At 51.6% G+C, this 25,086-nt stretch overlaps 1 protein-coding gene across 1 annotated transcript; it reads left to right on the forward strand.

Annotated features, from left to right (window-relative positions):
• The first annotated feature begins 1,899 nt into the window (after positions 1–1,899).
• Fam212b (family with sequence similarity 212 member B) lies at positions 1,900–17,313 on the forward strand. Its single transcript, XM_023701794.1, has 2 exons — positions 1,900–2,090; positions 13,013–17,313. Exons 1-2 carry the CDS (start codon positions 2,055–2,057, stop codon positions 13,856–13,858), a joined length of 882 nt encoding a protein of 293 aa, XP_023557562.1. The 5' UTR covers positions 1,900–2,054; the 3' UTR covers positions 13,859–17,313.
• Positions 17,314–25,086: the final 7,773 nt, after the last annotated feature.

The raw sequence follows: 25,086 nt of genomic DNA on the forward strand, positions 1-25,086 counted from the left end.
CTTGCTAACTACTCGTGCTTCCTCTGTAATATGGGGCAAATGTCCTTGTCTTGACTGCCTCACAGATGCTTGTCAGAAGGGAATTTTGTAGAGTTAGGCTCACACAGATTTAAACCATAAGGGAGGGAAACTGAGGCCAAGTGAAAGGAAAATGTGTGTGAAAGGTACTATCTGTAAACAGTACCAGTACAAATTCCTAACTACCCAGCCCTAGGTTCCTGCCAGGAAAACAGCCTGCTTCTCTTCGAGTTTCAACCGCAGCCGGGCTCCAAGAGGAGTCTTCTGAGAGAATTCCAGCCCTAAGGTCTCAGGGAGGGAAAACCCCGGAGCATCAGTGTGACTCCAGGGAAGACTTAGCCACAGATCCACCAGTGTTTACTTGGCCCTCTTACACGGGCCCCTTTGCTGCAGGCTGGAGATCTAAAAGGTGGAAGCAAGGCTCCCCGGGCTACAGAACATTTGCGTGGGGTTTCTCTCCAAGCAGCGGAGTCTCCATAGACGTTAGTCAACGCCATCTCCTACTTTCCACCCCAATCCCACAATACTCAACCCAGATCTTGTTCCACTAGGCCGGAAACTGCTACTGCGCACACCGACACGCCGGTTCTACTAAGCAGGGTCTCCCAGAAAGCTGCCTCTTGGAGGGCGGATGACGCTGGGAGCTGCGGAGTGGAGGCCCAGAGAGAAAAGGAGATGCAGTCTAGGATCTCGCCAGTGAGCACAGTGGGCCGCCCTCGAGATTTCCGCAGGCGCCACCGAAAGAACCCAGCAGGGTGAACGCGGGCACTTGGCAGGGAAAGAACCACGGAGATGCAGGCTTAGACGGGTCCTCCTCTTCCTCGTCCCTTTCCCCTCCCTTTTCCCTCCTCTCCTTTTCTTTCGTCTTTTTACTGTTAGCAGAAATTGATGCTCTTGCTTGATGCAGCTCAATTTGCACCTATGCTTGCGCCCTTACAGTTGTATCCCAGTAGAGCCCCAAAATCGGCCTGGGGCAAACGTTGTTTCCCGTTAATTACCTTGAAACAACACGTCGCTAATTTCCCTAATTACTCCCGGGCCCTGCCCAGTGGCTCGGGGGAGGAGGGGCAGCCTGAGCGCAGTGCGCCGAGGCTGGGTTGCGGGGCCTCCGAGCTCCTTCGAGTCCCGCTCCCTTCCCGACCTCACAAAGACCGGCACAGGCGAGTTCGGGGCGAGCGAGCGAGGCTTGCTCCTCCGCTCCCGCGGGCACTGCTGCGCACAGCCCCAGGCGTCGCCCCGTTGTGCGTTGTCCTTAAACCACGTTCTGAGATTACCGCGCTTGCTTTCACCTGTCTCCTCTCCCCTCCGCCTTTGTAAATCCCTGAGGGCAGAGCTCCCGCTGTCTTACCCTGCGTCTGCGGACTTACATGCTCGCGGCGACGCCGCGCACCGCGGGGGTCGCTTAGTGCCAAGCTTGCCACCCCGCGTGTTTTCTGAACTCTGCCCGAGGATGGGTAGGGAGGAGCACAAGTCAGGAGAGGCGGGCGCAGCCCTAGCCGGGTGTCCTCTAGGGACGAGGGGCTGCACTGGGCGCCTGGGATAGAGCTTCTCGACGCGGGTAGGAGAGGTGAGTGGGCTCGGGGCTTCGGCGCGCAGTGGGGTCCCCAGCCGTGAGGCCGAGCCGACCCTGTACACAGCCAGGGGAGCTTTGCAGGGGCGTCCGCACGGTCTGGGCGCAAGACGTCCCAGCTGCGCCCGCAGGGACCCCGGCGACCCCCGCAGCCCCGACAGCACGGCCCACCTCCGGCCCCCCCGCCCCGCGGCCCCCGCCCGCTTTCCTCATAGGCTGAGGACATTCCCCCCCGAGTTCTGATTGGCTGCCTCACTTTTCCCTCCGCCCCTGGCATCGAGCGCGCGCCGAGAGCCGCGGGGACGCAGCTCTGAGTCGGAATCTAGGAGCAAAAACAGAAGCTCAACTGAGCGCTGCCTGGCCGCGGGGCGCACGTGCGGGCAAAGCAGGGCTCCGCGTCCCCGCTCGAGGGTCGCTAGTGGAGCCGCGCCCGGCCAATGGGCGCGTGAGAGAAGAGAACAGGGAAATGGACTGCTACTTGCGTCGCCTAAAACAGGAGCTGGTAAGAGCGGAGCCGACGGCGCGGGCGGGGAGGGCTGCTCCGCCCCGACTGTCCCCAGCTCTGGCCCCAGGACCCGGACAGAGTGAGGAAGACAGGAGCGGACAGGGGAGGACGAGAGCTGGCAGACAGAGGGTCTGTCCCCCGGGAAAGGGCCACGAGGAAACTTCGGGTAGACAGTTGTGATGAGATCAGAAAAAGTGACAGCGGCAGAGAGCGGCCAACCAGGCTGACATGTGATCTAGAGAAAGAGGGGCAGAGGGCTCACCCGGAGACCATCAGCACAGCGGCCGAGCGCGGAAGCAGCAGGCCAGAGCAGCCGGACGCCGCAGGTGCTGGGGCCGCACTCGTGTCCCGGAGCGCAGGCCTTATCCCTGCCCTGGGCGGAGGTCACCTGGGACCGCTCGCTCCAGGGGAGCTGGCACCGCCCCGGGCCCCAGCTCTGCTGGGCTTGGCAGAGCTGGCGCGGCTGCGGGGGCAGGCTGGGCCGGCTGTCTGCCTGGGCTTGCCTGCCAGCAGGGAGGGGGCTGGCAGCTGTAATGACGGGGGAGGGCCCTGCGGGAGGAGGGGCGCCGCCTGGCTGATCTCGAGCCGAGAGGGAGTTGTGGAGTCCCAGCCAGATGTCAGGTCTGGGCTCGGAGAGAGTGTGGGTAACGTGCCGAAGCCCGGGGTGCAAGGGCCAGGAGAAGTAGCTTGGTCTGGGGTGGGACCAAATCCCCAAACAGGGCACGGGAGCAGGCGGCTGGAAAGCCAGTTAGGGAGGCCCAGGCTGATTGTCACTGACTTGGTGCAACACCTGCCTGCCTCCTTACCCGTTCTTTTACGTTTCTTTCTTTCTTTCTTTCTTTCTTTTTTTTTTTTTTTTTTTTTTTTGCGGAACCGGGGATTGAACTCAGGCTGTTGTTCTTGGAAGGCTTGTTTTACTGAGCTATTTCTCTGGCCCCATGCCTTTTACTTCTTGAGCCACCAGAATTGACGAATAGGATACCTACGCACGCCCTCTGTCCTCTGCCCTTCTCTTCTTCAACAGGCTCTTTCTCGAGTATCTATCTATCTCTGCGTCTCTGAGTTTCTCTCGGATTGTCTCTTTGGTCTCACTTTGGTCCTGTCCTTTATTTTCATAGCCAGGGCATGAGGGTGCACAGCACAGCCCAGTGTCCAGAAAGTGCCAGCTCATGGCTGTTCAGATTCCAGGACAGCTTTCCACTTCTGCCTGCGAAGGCTCTACTCTTCCTGCTTGGGAGGGAACTTGGCATGGTGTTAGCCCAGCTTTGGAGCAGGAGTGAGGAGGGAGCTTGAAGTGGCAGGTGTTCTCATTGATACTTCCTGACAGAGTCACCCTGGCACCCTTCCTGTCTGCCTTCTCAGGTTAATGATCATTTCTTTCGTCCTTTTCCCTGAAGCCCTTTCTGAGTTGACAGTTGTGAAAATTACTGGTCCACAGAAGTATTTCTTTGGTGAGAGCCAGAGTGTCTTTTGCTGCTCTTCTTAACCTGTATCGTGCCCCTCCTGTACTAGTTTCAACTTGCTTCTCATGCCAGGATGGTGGCCACAGCCCACTCGTGCACAACTTCATTTTTCCCATTTCGTGTCCAGTACCAGAAAGGAAGACAAGATCATCACCATGCATGAGGTCCAAAACCCATGCTGCATCAAGAAACTAATAGAATCCTCTTCTCTGTGCTCGGGGGGAGGGGGGGCTCCACCACCCACATCAGGATCTGCCTAAATGTAGGGCTTGTGGGTGTTCCTGGCATGGGCCTGAATTTTAAAATCCTACTGATTTGCATGTCATACAGCAACCTAGGTGGGAGGTGGTGAGGGGAAGAAGACAGTCTGTGGATGCCAGGAAGATAAAAAAAAGGCAAATAGGAATCTTCACTGAGCTGAGCTCCAGATCTTGATTTGTACTTTCTCTGCCAAGGCCATGAGCCCCCAGTCCCTAGGAGAAGAAGGGGAGAGGCTAAAGTCACCCTGCTCCCCATCAGCTTTCATTTGGCCTTTTGTCTGAGCAGTTCCAGCCTTTGACTCTTGGAGAGGAAGCCAAAGGCCTGGCCAGGGGCCCAGAATGACACTCAGATGGTAGAGCCACAAACCCCTCCCTGTGTTTCCACCCCCTCCCTAGTGCCAGCTTGCGCCGAAAGGAGACGGCAGAGGTGTCTGAGTCTTATGCTCTGCCACCTCAAGCTCAAGGCTTAGGTAGCAGGAGCAGATCGCAGTGCCTTTGTATCTCAAGTGGAAGCAGACTGCAGGGATTGAATTAGACGAAGCTTGGCTGTGGCTGGGATAGGGTGGCATGGGCTTGTGTATACTCAGGCCTGCAATGGAGGGGGAAAGGCATGCAATTGGTTTATTTCATGAACTGGGATTGTGGAAGCTTTTGTACTGAAGATGGTTGATCCCAGGCAGGATTTCTGTGCCTCCTGGGAGCACGGTACCCTGGGTGTTCTGTGCCCAGGAATGGCCTCCTGCAGTACTGTTCAAATTCTGCATCATTTATTTCACCCAGTTCCCTTCAAGAAGCAAACATCCTGCAGACTGTGGAGATAAGACTCCTCAGCGTGCAGAAGGAAACACTAACAGATTGTGAAATGATCTGTGTCCAGGGTGTTCTCTGCTCTCCTCCTCATCCTGGTCCTGTCCTTGGCCCACAAAATATAGATAAGAGTCTTCCTAAAAGCCAAAGTAGCAGAATCTCTCAGTGTCTTGGGGAAACAAAGATTGTGTCATAGCAAGTGAGCACTGGGAGGAGGCTGGAAGTTCAGGGGTCCTGGTTCAATGAAGTTGATGGCTAGAGAGTGGCCATGCGTCCTGCCTGGAAGGGAGGGGGTCAGCTTTCAGGGATGGAGGGTGGTTAGAGAAGTAGAGGCAGCTGGCGCGCTTCTTTACTGAGATGAAGGGGTTGGGGCTGCGAGGACTCAGCGGGAAGCACATCTTCCCCTGCAGCCGCCAGGGAGGGGCCCTGCCTGAACAGGAGGCCTTGGGACCAGCTGTTCCTCACACACAGCTCCCTTGTGGGCTTCCAGCAAATGGGCTAGATGCAGACATGTTGAGGAAGCAGATGCAAGATGCCCACAGGGCATTCCTCCTGAATTCAGGTCAGTGTAGAACAAACAGAATACATAAAGCCTGAGTGACTCGGCTCATGAAATACAGCTAGGCCAGGAAGGCTTCCTCGAGGAGGGGGAGGTTGCAGAAGGCCATGTTCTGGAATGTCTGTCCCAGCTGAGACAGGGAAGCAGTCTCCTCTCTCAGACGGAGGTCCTCCCAGGCAACCTGGTGCTCCCAGAAAGTACTTTTGTGTGCTCTTATCTTTAGGAACCAGGACATAAAGGCAAAATGAGGAGAAAGGTGGATAAAGGAGTTACAGTAGGAACAGCCTTTAGCTTTGGGGGTAAAAGAACAAATTATCTTAGGTAGAAATAAAACTTTTGCAAAGGGTCTTATCCCACTCTTCTTGATGTTTAACACAGGGAGGAAGAGGGCCTTCATGCTTCTTAGAAGAGGATGAGTCAAGAGAGCGTGGAGCGTGGAATTTGGGTCAGGCCAACTTGAACTTGGCATATTAACCTCTCTCTGTCTTGGTTTTTCTCATCTCTGACATGGAATTTTAAAAATACTTATTTCAAACTGGGCCTAGTAGCACAGGCAGGTGATTCCATCACTGTGGGAAGCTGAGGTAGGATAATGGGCTCAAGCCCAGCCTGGGCAACTTAGTGAGACCCTGTCTCAAAAAATAAACTGGGAAGGGTTGGCCAAATAGCTCAGTGGATTAAAGTGCTTGCAAAAGGCACAGAGGCCAGCCAGGGTTCCATCCCCCAGCCTGCTGTGCCAGCCCTGCCCCTGGGGCATGCTGAGATGCCAGTTGAGACTGGGCATGGTGGTGCGTGCCTATAATCCCAGCTTTTGGGAGGCTGTAAACAGGCGGATCACTATGAGTCCAATCTAGTAGTGAGACCCTGAACACCGTGTAGACCCTTCCCTAAAATACAAAATAAATACATAAATAAAATAAAAAAAATAAACTGGGGGTGTAGCTCAGTGTAAAGGCTCTGGGTTCAATCCCCAGTACTGAAAAACCAAAGCAAAAACAATAAATTACCTACTATGAAGATCAAATAACAATGTAAGTGAAATACTTTATCACTTATCTTTATGTTTGGTTCTTATCACCTGATACGGTGCCACTGAGCTATCTCCCCAGGCCCTAGCGCCTGGCCTGATACATTGCAGGGACTTGGTAGACTCTTGAGGTTGGGTTGATCAGACTGGTTTGCATAAGAGTCACTTATTCACAGAACACAACAGTTACTGAGAGCTGATGTGTTTAAGGAACTAAGCAGATATTAGCACTGTGGTTACAAATATAAACAGACACTGATCCTCTCTTCAGGGAGCCTATGGTTCAATAGAGAAGATAAAACATGTGTTGATGTTTATATTAATATATTAGAATGAAATGCACTATTTTGTTTGTCAAAGGAGCCCTGAGGAGCTGTACTTTATTTCCATTTTTGAATTCACAAAATAAAAATGGGAGACATTTAAGTAACTTGGCCCAAGTTTTAGAGTTGAGAAGTGGCAGAGGTGAAGTTCAGACTCAGTCATCCTGACTACGGAACTTCTGCTCCAAGCGCGGAGTAAATGCATGCTGACCTCTAGGACAGAAATAGAGGATTTGTGCGGCGTAAGGTGCACAGGCTGAGCACGCTGAGAAGGAAGAGTGACCTCTCTGGGAGGTCAGGGAGCGCTTCCTGCTGCGGAAGAGAGAGCTTGTGAGCTAGACAGCGTTGCAGGTGGGCAGGGAGACATGAGCACAAGGCGCAGAGCAGAAGCCCTGCTGACGTCTGAAGACCAGATTGAATGTGTGTGGAACATGGGGCGTGTGCGGAGCAATAGTGGGCAACAGCACTGAAAGGGCTGCTGAGAACAGACTGGTGGGGGGAGGGGGTCCTTAAACGTTCTGTCAGAGTGTCTGCTCTCGTGTTCTTTGGAGAGCAGCACGGTCAGGTATATGACCCAGACCTAGGAGGTGGTGTGGAGGGGAGGAAGGGAGAGGGGGGAAACCGAGGCAGGAGAGTGAGGTAGGTGGTTATTATAAGGATCTGGGCAAGACAGCGTGAGGGCCTGACCTAGGAAGGAGAAAAGGTAGGTGACTATGAGGTTCCTTGGTTTCCTGAGGAATGTGACTTCAGGAGAAAGGAGTTCAAGCTCTCAGGGCCTGCTGAGGCCAAAGGGCAGGCCCCTTGAGGAGGTAAAGAACACTGGATCTCTCTTTCTGTCTGCTTGCCTCTGGCCTGAACATGTGAGCCCTGGTAGAAGTTAGGAAAGCAGGCTCATCGCTTCCCATCCTCACTTCCTCTTTCTTTCCCCTCCTCCCTCCCGCAGCTCTTGGCACAGCTTCCTCTTTACCTTCCTGTTGAGAGCCCCAGCCAAGAGCCAAGAAGGTCCCTATTCACTGAACTGGAGAATGGGCTGTTTGGCAAAAACAGGGCTTTTCCCATTTCCGGCCCAAAGCCTCCTCAGTAGCTTCCTCAGGGGCTGAAAGGAACTGTATGGAGATCTTGTGAGTAATGGGGGTGGGGAGGTGGGGCAGGGCACTCTGCCAGTTCCATGGGCAAAGCTAAGCCTGTGTCAAAGGATTCTGGCGGAATGGGGAGAGGGCGTGAGAGGGATGGCTGAAGGGCACAGCTGCAGGATCAGCCAGGGGCCGGAGCAGAGCTTGGGAAGGGAGCCGAGGATGCTGGCACCTCTTCCTCCATCCCCACTCCTCCCACACTACAAAGGGCCCAGGGAGTGTGCACAGCAGGGGTGCCTGTGGACAGTGGACCCCAGAATACTCTGCTCAGAGTGGGGGTCTGGTGTCCTGGTGGCACCTGTGCCTACAGCCACAGGCAGGCAGTTCCTCTTCCTTCATCATCGGTGCAGAAGAGCCTTTAGCGGGAAGGAACTGACTTGGGTCTCAGAGGCCCCTGGAGGATGGATTCGTGCCGTCTCTTCAGCTCCCAGGAACCACCACTGCCTGGCAGGTTCCTTCGCATCGCTACCCATAAGGTTGGGTGGTTAGGGATGATGACAGCATTCTCATACCTGTTGTTCTGGAGGAAGGGAGCCCGCCTAGGGGTCTCGGTCCTGCCACTGACAGCTTGGGGACCTGGGGGGCTAGAGAGATGTTTCTCGTGGTGGCACTCCAGACAGCACATATATTCACAGCTATTGTCTACGAATGGCAAGCTATATACTTTTCATGCCGGCTCCTTGATGAACATATTTATTTGCATAAAGAGATTTAAATAAAATATTAAACAGAGTCTGAATCACATGCAGATACGGTGAAGATAATACGGACATTCTTGTGGGGAATGTCTGGGCAGCATAGAGAGGAGACTGCCAGGTTCCTTGTCCCCCAAGTGGGCCGTACCCCACTTGCCTAGTCAGCTTCCCAGAGCAAGCATGGGGCTCTGGCAGTGTGGGAAGGGGCACATGCTAACCAATGAGAGGGCCTTGTGTTTTAGCCAGTGGCAGGTTAGCTAAGGCCGAGGTCAGTGTGAGACCTAGTCAGTCAGCTAGGGCTCCAGACTACCATGTGGGGCTCGCTCCTACACCAGGAGGGCACCAAAGGCTATGCAGCTCCAAATACAGAACACAGCATGTGCTGAGGTGGGCCTCAGCCAGCCAAAGTTGGATGCGCAGATCATGTTTAAAATGAAACCGAGACCGAGCAATGCTGGGAGAAGGGCTGATAGCTGAGCTGAGCAGTGTGTGGAGGCAAAGAACACAGTGAAGGCCACTGAGGGCCGTTCTCAGGAGAGAGGCCCATGATGTTCCCCAGGACGTGATTGTTACAGGCTCTGCCTTCGGTGGTGGAAGGTTCAGTTACACACGTGGACTTCAAAGGGAGGTGGCTGTTAGGCCCATTCCTATTTAAACTCGTCAGGACCACTCAGACCCTCCACCTGACCCCTGAGAGCAAGGAAGATAAAACTGTCCTGAGAAAAAATGTGAGGCTCAGGGACTAGAGGAGGCCAGAGGAGTCCAGCAGCTTCTAGTCTTGAGACCCTGATGTAGAGATGTTCACTTCCGGCTCTGTCTGAGCTGGCCCCAGTCCTGCACTCCCACCCAGAGGGCTTTCTCTTCAAGGTCCCACGCTCTGGGCGAGGACAGCAGCTTGGCCTCTGGCTTTTCCTCTGGGGGTGACATCATCCCCTTGGGGTTGGTGGGAAAGGCGGTCATGCTGGCTCCCCTCTCGGTCAATACCCTGGGGATGCTCCCGCTCCCGCTGTCCCGGCCTCTGGGTTTCCCGCAGGTCGGCTTCCTTCTTCCATTCTCGCTCACAACTGCCTCCTCCTGCTTCTGCACAGCACCTGCCTGTGGCTGGGCTGAGGTCAGCGTGCGGGTGGGCAAGAGGATGCCGGGGCTTCCTCTTCCTTTCTCTCACCTTCCTCTGCATGGGGCAGGACAAGAGAAGTGTTTCCCTTTGATTGTAACGGATGTAATGAGCGGAGCCCTGTCATTATTGTCTTAATTTTTGGCGAGGAAAACATTCTGAAAATACACAGGCAGCCTTAACAGCTAGCATTCACCCAGTGATTTCTTTCTGCTGTGGAGAGATACATTACCATCCAATCTGCATATACTTGTATGAGATAGAAGCTGTCCTTCCCATGTTGAACAATGCAGAAATTGAAAGACAATTTAATGTGCCCAACTTGCACAGCTACTTCATGGCAGAGTTGGGATTTGAACTCTGTTCCTTCTATTTCCAGAATCCAAGTTTTTAATGTACTTTTAATATGGGTGCAATTGCAGCTCTTGTTTACTTAAATGGGGCCTCTGTTTCATGGACAGCCCTGAATTCATACATGCCCACACATTTATTCTCCTTGGAAAACTTGTGCAAAATGTCAGCATTGTGTCTTATGGATTTTTCCATACCGGATAAAATTGAATGGGGTCATTTCATTCCTCCCACTGCTCTGACCCAGGCTGTGTTTTGCCTTCTGGAAGGAAGCCTGCCAGCCCAGCCTCCTTGCTACTTGGTCAAATGAAACTTTGGGAAATGGTCTCTCTGTCTGTCTGTCTGTCTGTCTGTCTCTCTCCTCACTCTCTGTCTCTGTCTCTCTCCCCCACCTCTCTCTGATTAGCAAGTAACTGAACGTAGTAGCAAGAAGTTTGAATGGATGATGCAGGGGGGTGCCAGTAGGACTCAGTATAGGGGTATATAGCACGTGCCAGGTGCTAGCGAGGTTCTGGGGTGACATGGTGATGTACAGCCCTCATTCTCTGGTCTGTAGTGGTGCTTGACAAATACTGCCTGAGCAGTAGGACATGTATTTGTTGCTTTTTAAAATTACTACTATAGGGGCCAGGGAGATGGCTCAGTGGAATAAACATTTGCCTGGCAAGCACAAGGGCCTGAGTTCAATCCCCGGTTCTGGGGAAAATATAATTACTACTGTAGGGCCAGGGAGATAGCTCAGTAGAATAAATGCTTGCCTGGTAAGCACAAGGTCCTGAGTTCAATACCCGGTACTGAAAAAAAAAAAATGTTACTATATTTTGGTACTAGGCCCTAACCATAGCATGACAAGTGCACAGGCGATAGAGACACACCCAGAATCGAACACCCTGTCTTGGGTCTGGATTGCAGAGTTAAATCACTTAGATTTGAGTCTCTGGAGAGCCACTGACTAAGGCAAATAGAAATGTTTTGGGAAAACTGGTCAGGCACTGGGACGGGACGGCGAGGCGCAGCACATGGGGGTGGGGGGACTTCAAGGTGGCATGTGATGAAGTTGGACAGGAAAGGGATGGTTAATGAAGAAGCCAAAAATGTCTCTGAGGTTCCAGGCAGGTGTGACAGGAAAGTGGACTAGGGCAGAGGGAACAATAGGTAGGCCAGGGAGACAGTTTACCCAGAATGCACAGAGCTTGGTCTGGGGCTCAGAGCCTTGCTGGAGCTGCCTTGGGTCTCATCAGCTGCGGCGGAGTGCTTCTGAAAGGAAGGGTCCAGAAGGCAGAAGCAAAGAGGTCAGAGCCAGGGCCATCAAGAGCAGATATAGTCACCCCTGGGCTCTGTTTCTTGTTGCTGCTGCCACCACTGACCTAACTCATGTACTTGCCCCAGCACTTCCGAGGGCTGTCAGAGCTTCGGGCCACCATGTCCTCCCCATCTCGGGAAGGCACACACCAGTGGGCAATCTTCACACCCACAGAAGCCTCCCTGCCCTCAGTGACATTAGTCCTCCACTGTCCTTTTGAGTTGCTGGCTCCCTGCGACCTATCTAGGATGCCCCTCCCTGCACGGGCCAGGGTTGGCAGGGGAAGACTGAATGCAGAAGCCTGAGCCGGTGCGCTGCCAGGGCAGCCCAGGCCTGCCAGCTACCTTTCCCGCCTGCCCTCCGTGCTCAGCTCTGAGCATTAAGACAGGAGGTAAAATGATCCTCTGGGTCTCTGGGGGGCTTAAGAAACAGATGGTCCCCGCACATGAAGCTTGCTGTGAGTAACTCGATCAGGGTCTGGGGAGGGAGCTGGCAGGGCCAAGGCAGCTTGGGCCCAGTGAGGGTGAACCCTGTGAATGTTATCAGCAGAGCCTCCCCTCCCCAGCCTCCAAATGTGGCCTTCACCCAAGTCAATCTCACAGCCCCTTCCAGATGGCACCCGCGACTGTCCTCAGAAACCCGAAAAAAGTCTGGAAGATCTGGCCCCAGGATCCCCTCTTGCGTGGCCAGGGCAGCAGAGCCAGTCTGGCTAAGAAGGCAGCAGGAGGGCTGGAGCCAAGTCTGAGGGCTACACAAAGGGCAGGTGCTCGGGAGGGAGAGAGGCTGGGGCGAGCTGGGCAAGGGTTTCCAGCAGGTGGGGGATTTCCTGGCCTCATTTCCCTGCTGGCCAGTCAGATGTAAAGAGCAACTAAAGGAAACCCTGGTCAGCCCTTTCAAGCCCTCTCTATTGCCCTGCAGAGGACACTGGGACAAAAAATAGTAGCCTGAAAGCCCAGCCACGTGCAGATCACGTTTGGCACGCAGACCGCGTTTGGCGGTTAGGGCTACAGAATTGGCGGTGAGTCAGTCTTGCATTTTAGTCCCAACTCTTATGAACTGTGTGGCTGAGTTATTTCATTCCTACCACAGATTCTTTACTGGTTAAACTGAGAACAGTGATAGCAACCTCAAAAGAGCTTATATAAAAGATTAAATTATGTAGTTAGAATAATTTATGTCATGTAGCAAATGCTCACAAATCATTATTACCACCATCATCACCATCATCCATCAGAGAGAAAGAGGGTCCAGACACCAGACAGCTTACGCTTGCCACCATCATTTTGGGTCCTTCAAACTGGTCTCAACTGGGGGATTAAATTTATATTATATACTATAAATGGTACAGCGAGTGTCATGCGCACGAGCGCGCGCACACACACACAAGGTCCCTGACATGGACTTTGTACTTACCCATGATATGAAAGTGTACCCCTTTTCTTTTTCATGCATGTGCTACCTTACATGAACTATTCAACAGCTTTATATCAAATAGGCTTTATGTTGGGTGGTTTTGCCTACCTACAGGTTAATGTAAATGTTCTGAGCACATGTGAGTTAGGCTAGGCTAAGCTGTGATGCCCGGTAGGTTAGGTGTATTAAATAAATTTTCGGTTTATGGTATTTTCGGTCTACAATGGGTTTACCTGGTCATAATCCCACTATAAGAGGAGCAGCATGTGTATGGCCTTTAGGACAGCATCTTCCTTCGTTAGCTTGTTGGTATTAATGCAGTTTCCCTTATTTAGCATTAGCAGCATTAAAATCTCTCTCAGCGCAGAACTGCACTGACTGGGCTGCAAGAGATGGGTGGCGAGTCTTGGCTCAGGGCCACGAGGAGCAAACCTGCAGCTCACTGGCCTCTGCTTTCTCTCTCCCCTTCAGATATCTATGAAGGAAGTGGGTGATGGCTTACAGGATCAGATGAACTGCATGATGGGGGCGCTGCAAGAACTGAAGCTCCTACAGGTCCAGACGGCCTTGGAACAGCTGGACATCTCTGGAGGGGGTCCTGTACCAGGCTGCCCTGAAAGCCCCCGGACACAGCCCAAGTGGCCTCATGGGGAAGGTGGCAGAGATGTGGCCAGGCCTGGGGGCTGCACCTCCCCTGCCAGCCGTCCTGCTCTCGGCGGCAGCACCAAATTTACAGGCCACGGGGGTGTCTGTGGGAGGGATCCCAGCCCCCTGCCCAGGACACAGCTGCCGGAGCACCAAAGCTGCACTCAGCGCGGGCCCGAGTGGGGGGAGCCAGACGACTGGACCTCCACGCTGATGTCGCGAGGCCGCAATCGGCAGCCGCTGGTGTTAGGGGACAATGTTTTTGCGGACCTGGTGGGCAACTGGCTAGACCTGCCAGAACTGGAGAAGGGTGGGGAGAAGGGCGAGACTGGGGGGGCGGGTGAGCCCAAGGCGGGGAAAAGCCAGCCCCGAGAGCTGGGCCGAAGGTTTGCTCTCACTGCAAATATCTTTAGGAAATTCTTGCGCAGTGTGAGGCCTGACCGCGACAGGCTGCTGAAGGAGAAGCCAGGCTGGGTGACGCCCATGGCCTCAGAGTCCCGGGCTGGACGCTCCCAGAAGGTCAAAAAGTGGAGCCATTCCAAGGGCTCTGGACGGTGCCCCTTCCCAAGTGCAGGGGAGTCCAGACAGGGGGAAAACCCCCACACAAGTAGCCCTAAGGCCATGGAGCCCTCACCCTCGGGCTTTGATATTAACACAGCTGTCTGGGTCTGAATCCCAGAGGGAAAGCTGACTGAACCCAAAAGACCAGTCCCTATGCTGGGCCCCTGGGGAGGAGGGGGGCGGGTGTTCGACTGTCAGAGCCCAAATCCAAGTTCCTTTCCTTCAGAATGGAGGGAGAAGCCAGAGTTCGGGGGCACAGATGACTGGAAAGCAGTTGGGAGAGGCTGTGGGAGAAGGGACGGCTCCTGGAGAAAAAAAAATGACTGTGTGTCCTGCTCATATGGGGGTTGCAGGTGACAGCAGGGAGGAACAGGGGAGAGCAAGACGTCTTCCTGACATTCCTCCACTGCCCTCAACGCCTTCAAGTGAACACTGCGTGTGGGAAAGGGCACTGGAGCCCCCAATAAAGACCCATTTCTGGTGCCCCCAACCTTAGCGCTTCCGCTTCCCAGGCAAAGCGCTGCTGCAGCAGGCAGAGACGGAAGCCCAGCTCCCAAGGTCGGAGCAGCCAGGGGAAATCCCCACCCCCAGCCTTCCCTGTTCCCCTAGACTTCAGCCCCTGTAGGGTCCTGGGGCGAGCTGAATAAGGAGGGCAGCACATGATGGGTAGCGGGGAGGCTGGGACATGCCTCCCTGTCCTCTGTGGGGTACAGGCATACTGCACTGTGCACATTCAAAAACCTCTTACCTCCCTGTGTTCCTGTAAATGGGCAAAGGGAGGCAGGCAGCATCACCTATGTCACCTGTCCCAGAACACAGCGCTGGCGGGCGGAGTGTGGGGGAGGCAGGCGCCGGAGGGGTGCACGCAGGAGCCTGGAGTTAGACACACCGCCCCTACTCCAGCAGCCAGAAAACCTCTGCCCAACGCCCTACCCAGTCTCTTGCGCCTAACCCCGTCCTAGGGCAGAAGATGGAAATTCACCAGCAGGGTAAAGGCAAGCCCTCTAATCCCTAGTTCCATTGTTCAGCCCTAGGCGAAGCCCTGGCCTCCTTCAAACTTGGAGTCAGTAGGGTCCAGCTATAACGCTCCCAAATGCGCAGCTCCCAAACGCGCAGCCGGTACTCCTAAGGAAGCTGGAGGAGCCTGAGCTCGGAGACCAGCCAGCGGGCTTAGGCCCCACCCGGCCAGGCCCCTTGGGCAGGCAACTCGCCTCAGGGTTGTGCCTTGCCCCTCCCTCTCCCACCCGCTGCCTGATGGGGGGGGTGTGTGACAGCTGCAATTAGAGTCTTGATGCCTTCCCTCCTTACAGCATTGAGAGCAAACAGAAAAGGGAAAAAACAAGGAAGACTGCCGCCTGCAGCCCAGACTGCCAGGGGTGGAGATTAGATTAGAGGGGCATTAGAGGTCCAGTTGGCGTGGGGGAAGAAAAGCACCGTTTCTGAGCATTCACTATCTGACAGGCAACGTGGACGGCTCTTTCAAACTTGGGATGGGCTGGGGAGATAGCTCAGTAGAATAAGCGCTTGCCTGGCAAGCACAAGGTCCTGAGTTCAATCTCTGGAACTGCAAATAACCCCCCAAAACAGAAACGAAACAAAAAAACTTGTAATGAGCCTGGAGGGTACTGTATCCCAGGTACACTAAGGAAGGCAGGGGTCATGCAAGCTGCCCGGAGCAGGAGCAGACGCAGGCAGCTGGCACACAAAAGAGCTGAGGTTTGAGTCGGACGGTTACCCAGCTCCCAAAGCCCTGCCCTTCCCTACTTCTCTGCTTCGAGTTTGCCAAATATGAACATGCTTTCTGGAGGTGCCCATGCTGTGTCTCCCCAGAGAACCCTGGCAGTTCAGGCTCTGGCATGGGGAGTCAGCTGTGGCTGCCTTTGCTTGTGGCAGTGATGTGTCTGTGAGCATAATGTGACGAATCCTCGCAGCTCTGCGGGTGTGTGTGTGTGGGGAGGGGACACCAGGCAAATTCTTCAAGATAACACCAGCATTGAGTCTAGGATGACTCCAGAGGAAACAGCCACCTGCAACTCACCTGTTTCATGGACTCGTTGGGCAGTAAACAAGTTTATCGGTAGCCCCCAGTGCCTGGCCTTCTGAGCAGAACTAAGAACAGTGTAATGAAAAGGACCCACCTCCTGACCTCAAGAGGATCCAATAACGAAACTTCATTACCTTTCACTTGGAAAGAATCCAACAAAGTGAAGACTCACTGTAACTCGGGCCGAAACAGTGTAGAAGTTACATTTGCTGCCAACATAGGTGCCAGGAACCTTGTCACATCGGTGTTCTTCCATCCTTCTCACTACACCCCAGAAGCGGTTGCCCTCCTATTTAACATGGAGAAGCCCAGCGGAGGTACAGAACATGTCCAGGGCCACCTAACGGCAGAGCTGGGGTGAAACATCCCACTGGCTTCCAATCTTGCATTCCACCGTACCCTACAAACAGTCCACTTAGCTGCCCAGAGTCAAATCAAGAATGCAACCTGCCTTCCCCATAGGATCCACCCAAATGGGTAGCACCTGGCATGCTGTCAGGTGCTCAATCAGCCTCGACAGGGCTGATGCCATGCCCCAACCAGCATGCCAAGCTTTGTTAAAGATTCTGGTGATTCATCTATCCTCCTATACTTTTAACTTTTCTGCCCCCTTGCGGGCTTCTCCTTCAACAATGGTGGAGGCCATTTATTTTGCTGAAGCTGAGTGCAGAGGTAAATGGGAAAACTTAGGGCCTAAGGATGAGAGAACAGGCAGCGGTTTTTATAGGGAGATGGTGGACATGCATGCGTGCAGAGAAACTGGCAGCTTCCTTCTGCCTCTGGGGCTCATTTCATGGTTAATTAGGACATGCAAATGAACTGGAAGCTCATTTAATACCTCCAGGCCTGCAGCTCCACCCCAAACCTGGCCCACTTCCCTGGCAGGTAGAGGGGGACCCTGATTGGTCCGAGTGTCTGCTCAGGGCTCCACTTGCTTCTTTATGGCCCCATGGCCAGAGTCTGTAGATGTTCCCAGCCCCAGCAGAAAACGGGGAAGAGTCCCTGCTGGACACATTTGGTCTGTCTGGTGTCCTGTTCTTCTTTTTCAACAACCTTTTATATCTGAAACCTCTCCCCACCACACACACTTCCCCTGCACCCTACCTCTCAGGGGGATCTCTGAAATCAAACCCGTCCTGCGGGACACAAGCCTGGTTAAGCTCTGTCTGCCCCACTGGATCCTTGCCTGCTCCCCAGAGCCCTGGGGAGTCTTTCCCACATTACACCACTTCCTGGGCTCCTAGAGAAAAGCAAGGGTCCAGCCTATCTGGGAAGCAGGGGCTGTCTCTAGCTTCTCCTGGACAGAGCTCCCCACCCAGGGCAGTTAGGGAACTTCTCCCCATCTTTTGGTATGAGCATTGGACATGGAGTCAGAAATGAGATCCATTTCTGGCATTGTGTGAACTCCACTGTGCTGGCTGCTGGGAGGTTTCGAGGACACAGTGCACCCAGGAGTAGGTACACTGCCTAGGGTAGGCAAGCTCCATGGACCCTACTTCCTGCTCCAGCACTCACCATGAGACCCAAGGCACACTGCTAAAAATAAAGTGCATTCTCTATGTTTGTTCTCTTCTTCTGTTGAAAAAAAAAAGTCTACTCATTACCTCATAGGATTGTGGCAAGGATTAGAGAAAATCACAGCTGTGAATATGCTGTGTAGTGCACACAGTGAGCGTTATGTGCCAGATGTGTTCAGACTGGAAGGATGGTATACATGGGTGGGGACAGAGAAGGGCAGTGGCCTTGGTGGAGCTGGAATAGGTGCATGAGGACCCCCGCTGCTAAGGATCTGCGTTAGGAGATCCTACCACCCCTGCACACCAGGTCTCCTCCATGTCACCTCGGGGCACTAACCTGTCTCCCATCTGCTCCGAAGGCCACTGGGTCTACAGCCCCTGCCAAGGCACAGCTCTCCATTCCTCCCAGCCCCTGGGGGCCAATGGCTTTCTCAAATCCATTCCCTCCTCTGTGAGGGGTCTTTGGGGCTCAGGCTGGGAATGCCTGGTGAGAGGTGATGGGCTACAAACACCTGAGGACAAGACTACTCATCATTCACCACAAGGACTGTTGTCAGGATGATACTTGCTTCTCCCTGTCCAAGTCCTAAACAGGACCTCCAGTTGGAAGATTTCCTTCTGAGAGGAGTACTTTCTGCCCCTATGTGTCACTCTCCCCTTCAATCAGCCTTAGAAGGGCTCCATCCACCTCCAACCGCCTGCTGGAATTCCCTTTTCAGCCTTCCTCTCCTCAGCCCTTCCTCGTGGAGGCTGTGGAAGTGTTGACAGGGTCTACCAGAACAAATAGGGGTGCAGGGTCTGTCGGAGCTCCTGTGACTCCTCCTCACTGTTGTCTGCTCCAGGCAAGAGGCTTGGCCCTGCCCAATTAGACCTATCCTGGATACTCCTCATCGGCTTTATCTGGAAGTAGTTACTGGGAGTGCTGCAAGCTCGCGTCTACTCACACCATGTATTTCTCATGTACTTGCTATTCCCCGAGGAATGTGTCCCACTACCTCACGCTGGCCTGCACTCAGCCTTCGCTGTGCAGTCGGCAGGCTACTTAGTTGTAAAGCCTTTCCCCGGGGCCTCATCCACAGCTCCGCCACAACCTTGCTTTGTAAGTCACTTCTGTGTACTCCGCCCTTCCTTTCCTGACCGAGAACTTCCAGGGTGGTACCTGCTCACTCCTGCCTTACAGGGCTCCCGGTGTGATCCCACTCTTCACAACAAGCCCTGGACTGAGTCCTCTTCTGGCATTCCTGCTTTACAGAAGGCCAACAGCCAAGGCTTCCACAGCTGCCTCCATTCCACCAAGACAGGGAAGCTGCAGTCCAAGTCAAGAGAGCAGGAAACTTCTCCAGCCCAGACCCCCTCTCCAAGGTACTGGGCCCTCTGTGCTGCTCCTAAGGCCAATTCTACTTAACACACGCTATATGGGGAGCACTCGCCCTGACCTTCAGTTGATCATAGCCACCTCTCCCCAATGCCTGCCCAGGCCTAAGTACATCTTCGCTGTCATTCTAAGGTTATCACCCTTACCTCAGCCCGCAAGCTTTCTCCCTTTCTACCAGGGATCATCTCTCATATACCTGGCTCATTTCCTTATCCTTTTTGGTAACATTTGGTCTCACTTACCTACCCTGGCACTCCTCTGCACTTGCTCCCTGGGGCCCTCCGCCCCTCCTGGGGACACTGAGTCTGCTAGACCCTCTTCCCTGCATTGTGACTGCTGGAGGACAGGGCAGGGCAGGGGGAAGGAAGTGGAGAGGTGGGTGCTGAGCGCCTTCCCTACCTCCAGCCCCACTGCTGGCCGTGCTCCAGACATTGTCTCCCTCCTGGGACTGAACTGCCAGCAAGGGAGAGCGTGTGGGGCCATCTGTACACTTGGTGGGGAACGAGGAGGCATCAGGCTTTGGGCTAAGTGCAACAAGGAAAACCCTTGCACCGACACAGCTCCCTGACCACAGCTGCCGAAGCTGCTAGCAGCCCAAAGCCTTCACACACAACTTCCACATTGAAATCTGGCCTAGGGACTGGTGCTGGGCCAGACTGACTGACGCAGGTGTTGTAGTCCCTGGGCATCTGTCCAGATAAAGGCAATCCCTATTCCAGAAAATAAAGGACTAGTTTTCTGTCAGCGATTCCAAGGGCCCACACAATTCTAAAGCTTCTGATGAGGGTTAGGGAGTATAGGAAGCCAATACTTTAAACTTTATTAAGTGTATCGTTCCACGTGGGGCTGGCTAGTAGTATAACTCAATGGTGCAGCACTGGTCTAATGTGGACAAGGACCTGGGGTTCAACCCCAGCCGGCCCAAAACATAAAACACAAACCAGAGGCAACAGTACCTGCCAATGAGCACAGCAGCCTGGGAAGCCAAAGTAGAACTGCAAGTTCAAGACCAGCCAGGACAAGTGAGTGACTGTCTCAAAAATAAAAAGGGCTGGAGATGCAGCTCAGTGTGAAGTCCTTGGTTCAACATTTAACACTGAACGAGTACATGAATAAAATGTTTCCCCTCTCCATGGAAGACAGGTGGAGAGAACTAATTCCCGGGCCCACTATTCATGTCCTATTCTTCCAAACTGGGAGGCTGAATGCTTAGCAGTCCCATAATCCTGGGGGTTCCTTCAACCACCAACCCATCCAACGGGGACAGAGACATCAGGGATGCTTAGAACATACTTAACCATGGGGCTCGCAACTAAGTATGGCTTATGCCCTTCCTCTAGCACACAAGGGACAGGGGCAGGTGGGAAGTATGAGTGGATGAGTAAAGAACCTCTCAGGAAGCAGTCCTCACACAGCAGAAAGGTGCATGCACAGGAAGGGCTCGAGGGGCCGTGAGGAACAGAGATCTGCAGCGTGGCAGTGTGACACCTGGATGCCAGGTACTGTGACTGGTAAAGCAGGGAGAAAGAGAAAGAAAACGTTTTTCTCTCTTAGCACCTTTGCCTCCGGACTGTCAGGGATCCCCTTCTAAAGTGAACACTAATCCAACTGATCTCAGTCCTGGGCCTCCAAGAGCATCTTTATTAGAGAAAGAGTGGCACTGAAGAGAAAAACGAAGAGTAGGATAAGTGGGTGAGTTCACGTGAGTAACCCTTTTATCCTGAGTTCTGAAACTTCTGTGCCTGTCCTCACCTGGCCCGTGCCCTAGTTATTTACCGATTTCTCGCTCCTAGGTTACTAGCTTCTTGCTTCAAGGCTTGCCACACTCTGGACCTAATCTACTCCAGGCTAGTTTGTCCACATAGCCAACACCAGTCAAAACCAGGTAACTTCTTGTTCATGTCTGTCTTGTACCTTCCCTTTTCCCGAAATCTGCCTATATTACTTTCTACTCTAACCTATAGAAAATTCAACCATTCCTAAAAGGCCTTGGTCAAAGGATCCTCTCTGGAGTAGCTCAAATCTCCTAGAATAGAAATCACTTTTCTTCTGTTTCATACTACTCTATGCTTACAACTTTTGCCCCCACCCGAGCAGGTGTCTCCTCACTTTGTGGGGCAAGCTGAACAAGTGCTCCTCCTGTCTCGGCATTTCAAGAAGCTGGGACTATAGGTTTAAAACTTCTCAACGCTTCATAAAGTTGTGAACTACAAGTTCCTGCATGCATACACTATCTCCCACCCCATATTAGGGGCCGCTTACTTTACTCAATTTGCCTCCTCAGTGGACCATTCATGTTTACTAGGTAGTCAGTGACATCTGAGGCTCCCCAGTTTCTTCCCTGTACTAGTCCCTACCATACCACAGTCCATGAAAGTCTCCTGTGACCCCTGTATCCCTTCTTTGGTGGTATGGTACTAGGGACTAAACCCAGGGCCTTTGTACCAAGTTACATCTCCAAACCTTTTCTGACAGGGTCTCAGCAAGCTGCCCAGGCTGGGCTCCAATTTCCTATCCTCCTGCCTCTGCCTCCCAAGAAGCTGGGGTTACAGGAGTATGCCAACACATGGCATGCTTTTCTAATTCCTCCACAGCAGTACAGTAGCGCAGAGATCTCTATTTACACTCAGCCCTGCCCATCCTGCCTAGTCTCACCTCAAACTTGAAAGTATTAATGCGAATAAATCTCTAGTTCAGAGCTTCTCTTGAATTTGACTCAAGTTCAACTGCCTACTGTAAATCTACGATACCACCATCAACATTGTGAAAACAATTCTCTGTTACCCTTTCCACCAGCTCCTCTCATAAGCTGCTTGATCTTGACTATTGGTCTCAAAATCTTGGAGCCAGTTCTTACCAATCTCCATTACACGTGCGTGTCACTAAATCCTGCTGGCTCTACCCACATCCAAAGCATATCTGAATATAAACTCTTCCCTGCTCCACCATTTTTCACTTGACTAAGCTTTCTGCGTGGCCTCTGCCTCCATGCATGCCCCTATGTAGGCCCGTACACTCCAAACGCTTATTCAAAGCTCATTTCACCCACTATTACGTCATCTCTTTGCCAAGCACTCTGACCCTCTACACTGAGCACCTCTTGTTCACAGCACTCGTTCATCATTAAACACACACGCAGGCACGTGCGCACACACAGGTCTTTTACCATTTTCTAAAGATTAAAACTCCACAACACAAAGGATCTGGTCTGTATCATTCACCACTGTATCCCCTGCATGGTGTGTGGTACACACAGCACGAGAAGTTGCTTCCTGCAGGCCCATAAGGTCATGCCCATGCATGCAGCAAAGGCCCTAAAATATTTTCTTAAGAAACTGGACATAGTTAAGCTTTTAAAAAAAGAATCATTAGACATAACATTTAAAGTAAAAGTCATACTACTGTTTAGAATAGAAAGGTTTATTAATGTTTTCCTCAAGAGGAACAGCTACCCTCTAACTCAGCAGCGATTGATGAGAAGTATGTCGCACTCTGGGCCCAGAACCACAGGCGGCTACTTCTGTGAGCCCAATAAACTTGCACTTCCAAATACCCCAAACAGAATCCATGCTGCCCTCTGAGAAAACGACATTAGGTATTCAGTTAAAGCCTCCAGCCATTCTCAACAAAAATATTTAAACAAAACAGTGGACTGCACATTGAGCAAACCCAAGATGAAATAGTAGTAAGAAAAATCCACGTCGATAGAATATCTGTACTACATTCTTAAGAATGACTTTTCATTTTTGCTTCTGGAGAACATGAATGCCAACAGCCGGGCGGGGAGACTGCCTCAAAGCTCACATTCACTTCCCTACCCGAGATGTTCTCTTCCCAGTTCCTGGACAAGCACCCAAACCACTGTGGCTCCTTAAGTTTGGAGCTGCTTCAAGTTGCACTATTTTGGTACATATTTAGCACCTTCAACAAGTGTGAAGACCCAAGCAAAACAGAAAGCTACCAAAGAGAAAAAGCTACCTTAGAAATTATTTTTTCCTTGCAAATTACCTGGTAATTTCTTCACATTTTGGTCTCAACAGACATACAATTCATCAGAGCACGTTTTACACTTTCTAACATCCTACCAGAACTGGGTAGAAAGGGACATGACAAATTCTTAATTCATTTCTGTACCTTACTTAAAAACAAAACTCAAGACATGAACGGACTAGTATATGTGTACCGGTAAGGATAAAGGGTAAAATGTACTATATTGTTCAGGTACAAAAAATGTATTTTATTAGAGAGAAATGTAGAGAAAAATATGTAGAGGAAAATAACTACAAATCATCTGCTTTAAAGCTGGTAACAAAAATAAGTCAGCATTTCCCCTAATATTAACTTTTCCAAGGAAATAATAACTTGAAAGAGGAGGACTGTTGCACTGAGAGGTACAAGTGGCCGCTAATGACAGCAGACCAAGGTGCTGGAGAGGGGAGCTCAGGCCACAAGAGGGGATGAACGCCCCAACCCCCACGCTTCTCCAGACGTTCTTAGGAAGCTATGGAAGTGGCCCAGTTTAGGGAGTTCGTGTCACCTGAATCCTGGATGAATTCTGTCTGTGTATCTTCTCTTTCCAGTTAGACTGTAAACTCCTCTTGAGGAAGAAGAGCCCTGATGCCTCTTTGTGAAGAATGCAGCGCACACAGAGGAGGTCAGCTTGCATACTTACGATGCAGGGCCTGCAGAAGTGTTCGTGATCCTCAGGCTCCCCCTGGTGAGGGGCAGGATCAGGTATTTACTGTTCCAATTTAAGAAGCTGGGTTGGGGGCGCTAACAAGTCATTATAGTAGCTTGTGTATTAGTTGGCAACAAAGCAAGCTACCAGTTGTGGCATCAAGCCTCCTTTAAGTTACGCGTTATGCACACAACCCAGGGCAAATATGCCTTAAAGAGCCACGGATACCACAATGGTTTCAGTTTCTAGACAGTTTGAGATTCACATATCTAGAGACTTCGTTTTTCAGCTATCAACGCACACCTTGTTGTCAGACACCTGTTCCACTGAAACAAGACTAAGGAGCTCACACAGTATAATATCCACCCATCGCATTTTCTAATGGGCCACATTTTCGCTGATTCCAGCTGGTCCTGCTCTGCATACCACTTTTACGTAGCAAAAAGATCTTTTTCTTCATAGTTTCTCCTTTAACCCAACTGAGACGTGTAAGATATGACAAAGGAATCTAGTAACAATCTCCACTGCATTCTAAAATAGAAGACACTGAGATTGTGCTACTAGTCAAGCAGACTGAAACTTGTGAAGATTTCTATTGTAGCAAATAACTACAAAATCTATATAAAAAGGGTTTTTAAAAAAATTTATTTATATTAGGGATTGAACTTGAGACCCTGCACTTGCAAGGCAGGTGCTAATGCTGCTGAGCTATCTCCCCAGCCCAAAAGGTAGTATTTAGAAACTGGTGCTGGTTTGTGAGATGTCTGTCTACGATTTTTAAGTCTAAAGAATCTTTGAGAGGTATTTCAAACATAATGACCTTAGAGGATATCAAAGTACAGTATAGCACGGTATGCCCCTAAGCCAAGTACAGTGGCATGTGCCTAGAGTTCCTAGCTACTCAGGGATGTTGAGGCAGAAGTACTGCTTCAGCCCAGGAGTTTGAAATCAGCCTGGGCAACATAGCAAGACTTCACTCTAAGAAAAGGAAAAAAGGCCTCTCTGATCCAGACAAACTGGCTCTAAGATTTCACTTATTTTTCAAACTTATATTCCTTTGTCCCTTAAATCACAGACGTATACATAACTAGATCAAAAGAAGGGAAGTTTTAGGTAACTAAGTTTATTAGAAATTCAAAATAATACAATTTCCAATTTTAAAACAATATTTTAAACATTTTCTCAGTCGGCCAGAGCTTCTATTTGAAAGCTGACTTTTAAGCTGCAATCTGAAAACTGACGGGCTGACCACACGAATACTACTTCACACTAGTCGCATGAGACAGTATCTAGATCCCTGAGCACTGATTTAGACTTTCTAGGACTGGTCTCCTCCTTGGTATTTGGGGACAAGGCACAGGGTTTCCTAAGCAAGTTTCTTTTCTTCTCTTGCACATAACTGGCTAACAAGCTGACTGCTCTCTCTCTCTCTTTATGGGGAACACCTAAGTAGTATCATCCCAGGCCCACATCCTACTTAACCCCTTCTTTTGTAGAAACAGAAGTAACTGGGAAGGAAAAGCAAAGCACCACTATATAGCCAGCTAAAAGATTAACTTGTTTTTCTTAAAAATATTACTAGTACTACACTCGTTTATATCTAGTTCTTGGAGAGAAAGTTACTAACATCGCTTTTATGTGTTTTTAACTTTCACTGCCTTCTGTCAAATTCTTCAAACCATTATAAAGCAAGTTTAGAAATTTCCACATAACTTCATTTGTGGA

The sequence above is a fragment of the Octodon degus genome, unplaced genomic scaffold, assembly GCF_000260255.1.
Source record: "Octodon degus isolate 3935 unplaced genomic scaffold, OctDeg1.0 scaffold00140, whole genome shotgun sequence".
NCBI classification, from domain to species: domain Eukaryota; kingdom Metazoa; phylum Chordata; class Mammalia; order Rodentia; family Octodontidae; genus Octodon; species Octodon degus.